The 11,545-nt window shown below is 49.1% G+C and overlaps 1 protein-coding gene across 5 annotated transcripts; it reads left to right on the top strand.

The window, feature by feature from the left end:
* The first annotated feature begins 5 nt into the window (after positions 1–5).
* DBI (diazepam binding inhibitor, acyl-CoA binding protein) lies at positions 6–5,633 on the top strand. Of its 5 annotated transcripts, none has more exons than XM_033231757.1 (4): positions 6–145; positions 1,282–1,399; positions 3,823–3,885; positions 5,333–5,633. In XM_033231757.1, the coding sequence occupies exons 1-4, from the start codon at positions 137–139 to the stop codon at positions 5,404–5,406; spliced, it is 264 nt and encodes an 87-aa protein (XP_033087648.1). In that variant the 5' UTR covers positions 6–136; the 3' UTR covers positions 5,407–5,633. The 5 variants fall into 5 exon arrangements, with proteins under 5 accessions (XP_033087648.1, XP_033087647.1, XP_033087646.1 ...); XM_033231756.1 differs by lacking the exon at positions 5,333–5,633 and adding an exon at positions 4,709–5,310 and having other exon boundaries at positions 8–145; XM_033231755.1 differs by lacking the exon at positions 6–145 and adding an exon at positions 171–548.
* Positions 5,634–11,545: the final 5,912 nt, after the last annotated feature.

Genomic DNA, 11,545 nt, shown 5'->3' on the forward strand with positions numbered 1-11,545 from the left:
TTTCCGGTGCTCGCCCGAGCAGGGTTGGGGCGAGTGAACCGCACCTCTAAAAGCGCTTGCCAGTGCACCCTGAGCGATCATTTCCTGGTCCTCTCCTCCTCCGCGGTCTCCCTGGAGTTCTTGCAAGGCGGCCAGGATGTCTCAGGTACAGCGCGTGCACAGCCAGGCTGGGAAGGTGCAGCGGGCTGGAGGCCTGTTGGTGGCTCACCCGGCAGCCAGAAGCTCTCGGGCTGTTTCCTTCCGTGCCCCGCAGTCCCTCCTGGACCCATGCCCAGCGCTGATTCGTTGGACAGAGCCTTGTGAGCGGGATTTTCCGTTTGGGGATTTCTAACTCTGCTGCCCACCCCGCAACTGCCGGAAAGTTGTCCATGGGGTGGACTTTGCTGTGTAGCGGGAGAGGAGTGGGAGTCAAGGGTGCTTGATGGAAAGATGGGGGAAGGGGTTGCACGGATTGGAGGAGCGAGAAGACTCAGTCCCCATCCCGAAGCACAGGGCAGAACGTCGCGGCGGAGTGGGGAAGCGAGGAGGCCGTGGACGGGAGCTTGGAGGTCAGGGGAAGTACGGGGCCGGGTGCTCCGAGTGCGGGACGAGGAGAATCGCGGCCCGGGGAGAGGTGACCCAGGGGCCCCTCCCTTCCCTCCAGTGTAGACCCTTATCGGCGACCAACCTATGTGGGGCGACCTCTGGCCCCTCCCGCCTGCCTCTGCCAATCCGGGCACTGGGACAGAGGTCGGTGTTGAATGCCCGGGCCCCAGGGGAAGGGAGGGGACCAACGGGCTCCGGCGCTGACACCGGGGCACTCATGCCCTGTCCCCTTTCAGCTGTTTCCAGCATATTGTGCCGCCTCTGTCCCCAGGCCAGGGCTTAGCTGAAACCCCGGCCACTCCCTAGTGCCTGGCACGGTGGTGGCCAGGCAGTTGGCCGCACTGCTTCTCCCACTTCTCCCGCGGGGTGGACACCCACTGCGGGCAAAGGCTTGGCCTGCCCTCTTCACTGCTGTGTTTCCAGACCTGATGCCTGCGTGTGTGAGAGCGCTGGATACGTGGTTTTCGATTGAATGAGTGAACTGGAGGAGCTTCCCCTTCTTGTGTTGCTGAATCTTTCTAGCTGCCCTGTTGGGGCAGGGTGGGGCAGACATACTTCAGGGGCTGCATTGCCCGAAGGGTGCCACCTTTCCCACCTCTCCATCCCTGTAACTGGGCTCTGTTCAGGCCACAGCAGGACTCCTACCCTCTCCCACCCAGAAGAGGCCCTCAGTCCTCTCCTCTCCCTTCCATTTAGGCTGAGTTTGAGAAAGCTGCAGAGGAGGTTAAGCACCTTAAGACCAAGCCAGCCGATGATGAGATGCTGTTCATCTATGGCCGCTACAAACAAGCAACCGTGGGCGACGTAAATACAGGTATGCGGAGCGAGGGTTGGGAGGGCCTCTTCTCATCAAAGCAGGCTCAGCAGCCCAGCCTAGAAGTCCCTGGGAACTTCACTCAAACTGCCTGAGGCCCTACTCTTCAGTTGGGGTATGGTGATGGTTCCTGGGTTGGAAAAGACCGTGTTCCGGATTCTCAGTGTCTCCAGTAGTAGCAGAATTCAAATCCAGGCTTTAGAAGGTCTTTACTGGTTATCACCAGCAGCTCCTCTCTACTAGGGAAGAAGCAAAGGCTGCAGCTTGGAAAAGACTTGCTGTAGGCTCTCAGCTCAGTGGCATCATTGTTGAGCCGTTCAGCTTCTGCCCTAGATGGGCAGGATCAAAGTTGGAGCACTTGACAGCCTGGCCAAGCCTGATGTCAGGAGCAGAGAAGCACCTGGTTTCTAGGGCCAGGTCAGAGCATTTCACTAACAAGTCTGTGCCTTTCTGATGACAACTTTTTCCCTGTCCGAAAATCTTGGTGCAGATTTTGAGGCTGTACTTTGGACTGTCGTGTTCTGTAATAACGTCTTTCCTACCTTGGGCAGGTTTCATTCTGTCCCTAAGTCCCTGAAACATGGGTGGATACTGAGGCAACAGCACAGTGCATTCTGTGCAAGGACTCAGGGTTGTCATGGCAGCACAGAAGGGAGGTTTCCCCTGCCCCTGTTGAGGAGGAAAGTGAACATGGTTCCCATTTCCACAGTAGCTGGGGTGGAAGATGGAGCATGTGGGCTGGCCGCCAGCCAGCTCTAAGCAGGAAATGGCACCCAGAATGACAGATCACAGGCAGTACCGAATCAAACCCTGGGGTTCACATGGAGCACTTAGTTGAGGAAGGTCTTGTGGCGAAGATGGGTTTTACAGTGAGTTTGTAAACTCTGTCCTTCCAGGGAGGAGAAGAAAAAGTGAAGTGGAGGAGGCCAGAGGTGCTGAGATGCTTTTCTGACAGTGTTTTCACAGAGACTGGCCTGTGCCGGTACTAGAGATACCGGTTTTCGCATGAGTCTAGATAGACTGGCATGGGAATCTTTCACTTACTGATCAAAGAGGTATCATTGGCTCTCTCTGGGGCTGTACCATACAGCCCTATTACACGATTATAAAACATGATAGTCCAAACACAAGAGTTTAGTACAATAGCCAGGAGCCACAAATGACTATATAAATTTTAACTGAGGCTGGGCGCAGTGACTCATGCCTGTAATCCCAGCACTTTGGGAGGCCGAGGCGGGTGGATCACGAGTTCAGGAGTTTGAGACTAACCTGGCCAACATAGTGAAACCCATCTCTACTAAAAATACAAAAATTAGCTGGGCATGGTGGCACGTGTCCGTAGTCCCAGATAATCGGGAGGCTGAGACAGGAGAATCGCTTGAACCTGGGGAGGTGGAGGTTGTGGTGAGCCAAGGATACACCACTGCACTCCAGCCTGGTCAACAGAACGAGACTCTGTCTCAAAAAAAAAAAAAAACACTAAAAATAGTTCAATAAAATCAGGTAATCAGGTTTAGTCTCCGTTCACAGGAGCCACATTTCAGATGCCCAGTAGTCATTTCAGGTACTTGGTGTGGCAAGTGGCTCCTGAATTGGACATTGCAAATATGCATGTACATTTCCATTTCCATCGCTTGGAGAGAGCTGTCGAGGAGTGCTATTCTAGGATCCTGATGATGACCGCAAGGGCGGTTTGTTTCAGCTGTCCCTGGGAACAGTTCCCTGAAAGTGCTCAGGGACATTTTCTCAGACACAGTGCTCCAGGCTACGGACTCTGTTCCCTTTGGCTTTGGGGCTGGGCATGTTAGTGAAATAGGACAACAGGGAGAATGCTGAGTGTGTTTCCCAACTGCAGATGATAACAGGTCTATAAGCATAAGGTCATCATGTAACTTAAAGAAACCTTACCCTCGGTGAAAACGCCCACAGATCAGCAAGAAATAGACTAACAATTTGGTAGAAAAATGGGGATAGGACATGAACAGTTCGTAGGAAAGGACACTTGATATCATTCCTGATGAGGGAGAGAAATTGGGCAGCTAAGAGCAGGGGTGGGAGAGAAACTTTATAGTATTTTCCTCTGTCGCTTTTGAATTTTAAGCCATATGAATAGATGTTTTAAAAAAAATTGTAATTAAAGTATAATTTTTTTAAAGGAGAAATTTTGGAGTCACTTCACTTGTAAGAAAAAGGTTATCTTGTAATAAGAATAGTGTTCTTCCTATTTGCTCTAGATTTTAAGTTTGGATTGGCATATATCTGGTTTTCTTACGGCAGAACCCACTCTACTAGACCTATTTAACCCCATGACAGAGCCTAGAAGGAACAGGTGTAATAGAAGATGGCATTTATGGCAAGAAAGTTGATCAAATTCTCCATTAGAATTCGAACCAGATCTAATGCCTTTTCTTTCCTTGTTTAAGAACGGCCCGGGATGTTGGACTTCACGGGCAAGGCCAAGTGGGATGCCTGGAATGAGCTGAAAGGTACTTGTTCTAATCAATTTCCTTCCTTTGTGAAACCCAGTAATGAAAGAGTCTTCATTACGCAGCGTAGAGGACGAGGGGAGGACACAAAGTCAATGGGGCACGTGTGGGAAACCAGCCTGACCTGTGCCAGAATGGGAAGAAACGGGGCCACCTACTTTTTTTCCTAACACTGTTTATGCCTTTTCTAAAAGCGCCATCTCTGAGCAGGAGTATCATTTAGAGAGGAGGGGCTGGGAATCAGGCCACTGAAAAATAGTTTGGGAAATGATGTAGTTGGCGTGGGCTGCGGATGTGTTCAGAATAAGGGGTGGTTTCCTGTCTGCAGCTCCCTCTCCCCTACAAGGCCAGGCGGTGACCCCCAACCCCAGTGGCCCTCCCCAGTTCCCTCCTAGCCAGAAGGGTACATAAAAGAAGGGAATTAGCTAACACATGGCCTGCCACTGGCATCGTAGGCTCACTGAATGGAGCCATTATATGCTAAGCACCAGCAGCCAAGAAGTATCCAAGCTCGTACTTAATCACGTGCCACCTGCAGCAGCAAGACCCAAGAGTTGGCACCAAAACTCCTGGCAGCATTGGCGTTCCCGCTGGCTAGTTTCTGAATAAGCCCTCTGTCTTTCTGCATATGAGCAATCCTTGAATTCAGAAAGGGTTACAATACAATAAACACACTCCTAGGATCTGCAAGTAACTGGGATGGGAATGCCCGTCTGCCTGGCCATTTTCATGGGACATTTCCATACCATCCTCAGCCCCCAGGTACTCTCCAGTGCTTCACAGCAAGCTCTGAGTTCCAGAGGGTCTCTCTCTTTCATCACAGAATCCAGGAAACTGGGTGTCACTGTCTCTGAGGGATACCTTCAGTGTCCTTTCTACTGCAGCAAGAAGACAAAGATTTGCCTCATTCCCCTCCAAGAAGCAGCCACTTTTGCTCAGAGTTCCTGAAACTTTCCTCATAGCCTCCCTCTGGGGAGAAGAAGGTGCCTGACGTTGCTTTTTCACTGCCAGCTTAACAGCTCTGGGAGATAGGAGCCCAGCACAGAGACACTGAAAAGGCCAAAGCCAATGGCAGCCACAAGAGTTAGCAGGACCAGTAAAGTCACCACGGTGACAGTTTCCTGCCTGTCTGGAGGGTGGCACCTCTCCCCCGAGGCTCACACTGGCCATTCCCCCAGGACAGGTGGGGGATGCAGGTGTCCAGCAGATGGGCGACAGGTCTTGGCCAGCCCCACCAGGCTTTCTGAGCCCAGTGGCTTATAGAGCATTCACTTCGGGCCAGGTTCCATGGATACCGTCTCCTCCAACATGTACTTAGTAGAATCTCAACTTTGTAAGTGAGAAACTGAGCCTCGAAGAGTTACAGCAGAGCTGCCTGGGGCTCTGGAAGCTGCTTATTTCCTACCATGCTGCCTCCCTGACAAATAATCCTATCGATTCCTTACAGGGACTACCAAGGAAGATGCCATGAAAGCTTACATCAGCAAAGTAGAAGAGCTAAAGAAAAAATACGGGATATGAGTGACTGGATTTGGTTACTAGGCCATGTATTTCTCCTAAACTGAGACAATGCCTTGTTTTTTCTAATACCGTGGATGGTGGGAATTCGGGAAAATAACCAGTTAGCCCAGCTACTGAAGGCTGCTCACCATACGGCTCTAACAAATTAGAGGCTAAAACGATTACTGACCTTCCTTGAGTAGTTTTTATCTGAGATCAATTAAAAGTGTATATGTTACTTTAGATAACTTTAGTGATCTGAGTTCTTGAGATGACTTACTCTGTCTGACCTCAGCCTTGCTTCCTTTTTCTAAAGACCTCTGGTAGTGCTTCAGCCGCGTACCTGGTAGAGTATGAGGCAGGCAGTCCTGCCCTGCACCCTGGCCCAGGGTGTGCTGGCCCTTTGTGGGGAGGAGCAGGATGGTAGAAGTGGCCTTTCTCGCCTCCTTCCCAGTTCAGCCACACTGAGGAAAATGAGACAGGCTGGCTGAGACCACAGTCTGCAGGTACTTCCGTCGGGGATGTTCCCGCCCCAGGCCCTGTGCGAGGCAGGGTTTACAGTGTTTGAGGTTTGTCTGAGGCCCAGCTGGTCCCTGATTCCAGAGTGCACGAGCCAGGGTGGAAACCCTCATCAGGAATGGAGTGTGAACCTGACAGGAGGCGTTCCCCAAGTCCCAGGGGAAGCCACAGACAGCTGTCTGGGCAACAGTCAGTGGGCAAGGGGTATGTCCTCTGCAGGCAGCAGGGAGAAGAATCCTGGGAGCTTGCAGAGGAGAAAGGCTGGAGCTTGACTCTGGAGGACGTAGGAAGTAGGTTGTTGAAAAGTAATAACGAAGAAAAGGAGACAGCTCTCTAGACCCTTCTTGCCCGATGTTCCCCTCCAGCTCTTGGATTTACAATCCCGCTGCCCTTTGCAGTGGGGATCATACCTCAATATTGTGTAATGGGGATTACTGTGCCCATTATTTGAGTGAGGAAATGAAGGCTCAGAGGTGATTTAAGTGGATCCAAGCCCAGGGCTTACTGGCCGGGAGGGCCCTGTTTGTCCCCCTCCACCACGTTCCCTCTCATGGCCCCTGGCTGCCACTTAGTCTGCATCTCTGCTGTGTCGCAGCAAGTGACATCTGTCTCTCTGGGCTAGCATAAGGTGCTGGTGTGAAATCTGTCCCTTGACTGTGCAGCTCATTCCAGAAGAGTGGCTTAGACAATGAGGTCCCACTTCCAAAGCTGGAGTGAGGCACAGATGAGAGAGATTTTTAGGCACCTCAGGTGACTAGGTCATAGCTGGTTCGGGAGATGCCCTCCCCTCTTACTAGCAAGTACTTTACTGGTTTCTCAGAAAGTACTGTTTGTGCAGTTCTGAGAGCACCAGCAGCCTGGGGCTGCACCTGTTCCTGTGGCTCCCACAGGAGTCCTTGTACCACGCAGGGCTGGCTCACAGGGTGTCGCTTGGGGACAAATTATCGGGGGAACCTGCCCCTAATGTTTCAGCATACGTTCTATTTTCCATGAGTGTCAGCCAGCTGAGAAATAAAGAGAAAGAGTACAAAGAGAGGAATTTTAGAGCTGGGCCGCCAGGGGTGACATCACATATCGGTAGGACCGTGATGCCCACCTGAGCCTCCAACCAGCAAGTTTTTTATTAAGGGTTTCAAAAGGGGAGGGGATGTAAAACAGGTACAAAGATCACATGCTTCAAAAGGTAAAAAGCAGAACTACTAATAAGGGTCTAACAAAGATCACATGCTTCTGAGGGAACAGGACAAAGGGCAAAAGCAGAACTACTGATAAGGGTCTATGTTCAGCGGTGCAGTGCATGTATTGTCCTGATAAACATCTTAAACAACAGAAAACAGGGTTTGAGAGCAGAGAACCTGTCTGACCACAAATTTACCAGGATGGAGTTTTTCCCCACCCTACTAAGCCTGAGGGTACTACAGGAGACCAGGGCATATCTCAGTCCTTATCTCAACCGCATAGGAGAGACATTCCCAGAGCAGCGTTTATAGACCTCCCCGCCAGGAATGCATTCCTTTCCCAGGGTATTAATATTAATATTCCTTGCTAGGAAAAGAATTTAGTGATGTCTTCCCTACTTGCACATCTGTTCATAGGTTCTCTGCAAGAAGAAAAATTTGGCTGTTTTTGCCCAACTCTGCAAGCAGTCAGACCTTACGGTTGTCTTCCTTTGTTCCCTAAAAATTGCTGTTATTCTGTTCTTTTTCAAGGTGCACGGATTTAATATTGTTCAAACACACATGTTTTACAATCAATTTGTACAGTTAACACAATTACCACAGTGGTCCTGAGGTGACGTACATCCTCAGCTTACAAAGATAACAGGGTTAAGAGATTAAAGTAAAGACAGGCATAAGAAATTATAAAAGTATTATTTGGGAACTGATAAATGTCCATGAAATCTTTACAATTTATGTTCCTCTGCTGCGGCTCCAGCCGGTCCCTCTGTTCGGGGTCCCTGACTTCCTGCAACATCTCTCCCTTTCTTTTTATATAAATGTGCCATGGCGATGAAGTCTTGTTCATTCTCTTGGTTTTGATGCAGGATTCTTTGACTGGTCCAGCACGCTAAAAACAAGCCAATTAAACAGAGAAACATGATTCCAAAATTTACTAGAGTGGAGCCCCTAATAGACTTAATCCAAGTTGTGGGGTTTAGTCCAGAAAGACTTTCTGCCACCTGATCTAACGCCTCAGCTCCAGGCACAATGGATAAATGAGCTTGAAAGCCTTCAAAAATTTGTTTCTTTAACTTAGTTATGTCCAAGGATAAATTATCTTCCCTACCCAGCAGGTGTCCTTTGACCATTTCCCACAAATAATCAGTCTTGTTGTAGGAATATGGTGTGATACAGAAATCAGAAGTATTCCAATCACATTGCATTTGCATGCAATGTTTGAGACTCACTACCCAATCTCCAAGCCAAATAACAGACTGTCTTAAATCATTAATTTGATTAGCTAATTTTTGATCATTGCCCTGTTGAGAATTCCACATTTGGGTAGAATTGGCTTGTCAATCATTAACAAAATGAGCCGTTTGAATAGATTGGTGTAATGCCATTCCGGCAGTGGTGACCAGTGCAGTAACTGTAATTCGGCCCATGATCACAGCGATTAAAGTGAAAACAAATCTCAGATCTTTTAAGAATTTGTTGTAACACTTCATCAATTAAATGTACTGAGGGGGAAGATTCCCAAGATCTGGGTAAAGTTACCAGTATCCAGATTCCTTCTTGAGCTCGAACCAACATTACACTTTTCCTGAAGTCAAAACGGGAGTTAACACAAGTGTATAAATGGCAATTAATGCACTGGACAGTTTGATTGTTCATCCAAATTTTGATGTTTCCCACTAACAGCGGGTAAGGAGGCTTAACACAACTCTGTATAGGAATTGTCAGGCTGGAGGTAAACAAAGCAGAATGTTTGAATCTACGCTGATACTGAGGAAGAGGGGCAACAGTGGCAACACCCAATGTTCTCCACCATAAAGAAGCAATCCAAGGTGCCCGGGGATGTCGAAGACGTACAGGGGCATACCTGGGTCGAGAAGAATTTTAATGCCAATCGGAGTCCCATAAAGGAGGATCGGCATCAAAAAGAGGAAAAGGCCTCAAAGAGGATTTATCATGAGGTTCAGAATCGCAGATGCGAGGGGCAGTAGTGGGGATAACAGAAAAGTTTCCCCTTCCCATACTCGCAGTCTGGACATGGCAATCGCCAGTTTCCCAAGTTCTGGGTGTTCTGGGCTCAGAATGGGAATATCATACGAGGCCTCAGAAGGGGGGTAATGCCCTTATCTTCCCATTTCAGAACGAGCTGAACCTCCTATGCCAAGTAAGATGAAGATCCTCATTCTCCCAATAAGAAATAAAATAGGCCGGGCGCGGTGGCTCAAGCCTGTAATCCCAGCACTTTGGGAGGCCGAGACGGGTGGATCACGAGGTCAGGAGATCGAGACCATCCTGGCGAACACGGTGAAACCCCGTCTCTACTAAAAAATACAAAAAACTAGCCGGGCGAGGTGGCGGGCGCCTGTAGTCCCAGCTACTCGGGAGGCTGAGGCAGGAGAATGACGTGAACCTGGGAGGCGGAGCTTGCAGTGAGCTGAGATCCGGCCACTGCACTCCAGCCTGGGCGACAGAACGAGACTCCGTCTCAAAAAAATAAAGTAAAATAAATAAAATAAGTAGCCTCCAGGCATTCCCTTCCACCAGAGGAGCAGTTGTTTTTTAAATAGCCTTTTGGTGCCCAGTCTTATTACTAAACCATATGAGTAATACTACTGCATGTGCGTTAACACATATCTTCCCAAATTAAAGTTTCAGATGGGCCCTCGAAATTTTTAGGACATGGTTTTCCTACAGGTTTATACTGAAAATATGGCGTATCTTCTATTACTCCCCTTTTTATTTGTATTAAAGGAGAAAGGGAGAGCTAGAGACTAAATGTCCCCATTCCCCTGTGGCTGATCTGTCTGGAAGATAAGCAGCCCAGACTTCAGTTTCTAGATAGATACAATGAGGTGCATGTCTGAGGCACAGAGGAGGATATTTATAACCCATAGTAACATTAAATGCAGTGCCTTCTTCTGGTTGAGCGGGGCAACGGTCATCTGTAGCTCCAGGCACACAGTATCGTTAGTATAGATTTCCGCAGAAGCATCCATCCAGGTGAGAGGTCGAATAAGTGGAGGAACCCTCCGTTCAGGGTCCCTGACTTCACAACACAAATGAGATTGGCAGTGAGGGTATCACCAAGCGTCCCCTCGCCTGTGAGGGGCCCACAGCGCCTCTGGTCCATCTTAGCTGGAATCTGGCTTTGGTGACACACTGACTTGTGAATCCTACTTCAGCCTCTCAGTGCTGAGTCATGTATCACCTTGAAACCACAGTTCCTTCATCTGGAGAATGGGTAGCATCTGCACCTCAGAGTGCTGACAAGATGGGTCAGTGTTTAGCGCGGTGCCTACCCACCAGCAGCTGGTTTGCAGCCCAAAGGTCTCCCCGGCGGGCTGGCCTGGCCTGGCCGCACCGTGCTGCCCCTCACCTTAGCAGGGCTCCAGAAATTTAGGGGTCAACCACGCAAGTAGGTGGGGGTTATCTGAGGATGTCCTCCCCAAACAAATAGTTCCAAGATTCACAAGTCTGGAAATCAGGACTGAGGATCAGGAGCCAGCCAGAAGGGAACATGGAAAGGCCACAGAATTTCAAGTGGCGAGGGCTTTCACTCAGTCACCATCCAAATTAAATAGACATGGGGCAAGATATGTCCCCTCTGTAAGCCTCATATTCTTCATCAGTAAGCTGGGGCTGAACAGAAGGTCGTGTGTCCATTGAAAGCCAGAGAAGGGAAATGAGAAAGCCCCCGGGGCTGGCTGGCTTGATCAGAACCAGGCTTGGACTGGGAAGTGGTGAGGGGGTAGTTGAAGTACCCACATAATTAAGGGTGCTTCAAATTAAATTATAGGTATTTGAAGTTGAGGATGAGCAAAGAGACATCACCAGCGGGGGCGGCTTTTGCATGGTTGTGCCTTTGGGGTCTGAGTCAGGGCAAGACAAGGCCTGTGCCCTTTGCAGTTCCCACGGAAGAGAAGTTCAGAATGTGTTTTCTTCTGTTTATTTTGTGGTCACAGTCAATCTCTCTTTCAAAAGGACTTGGGATAGCTAAGAATAAACCCCAAAATCAGGGCTGTCCTATGCTGGACCCTAGAAATGAAGACTCGTTCTTGCCTGAAAGCTATAAACCACGGTGCAAAAGATGTGCCAGGGGAGGCCCTCTCCTCCCCCTCCAAGCAGAGAACCCACCCCCTTCTTGGCAACAACCCGCTGCTTAAGGTACAACTCAACCCTTGGAAGAGTAGGAATCATTGGTCTACAGGTTTATTTTATGGTTTTCAGTAAGTATCCTTGCTAAATAATGAATGAATGTAAGTCTAAACTGTAAATATTTTCTTTTTAATGTAGCTGTTGACAACCAAAATGAGTGACTGAGGCAGGCGTCCCCATCCATCCAAGTTTATTGAGCCAGCTTTGAGAGTGTGCCTGGGAAAACGCACAAGCCACACAGACAGATCTGTGGCTGTTTTTCGTTTTCCAAAGAGGCTCTCAGGAGGTTTAGTTTTTATACAGTTTCCCTA

This window comes from Trachypithecus francoisi, unplaced genomic scaffold, assembly GCF_009764315.1.
Source record: "Trachypithecus francoisi isolate TF-2019V2 unplaced genomic scaffold, Tfra_2.0 Lachesis_group13, whole genome shotgun sequence".
Lineage (NCBI taxonomy): Eukaryota > Metazoa > Chordata > Mammalia > Primates > Cercopithecidae > Trachypithecus > Trachypithecus francoisi.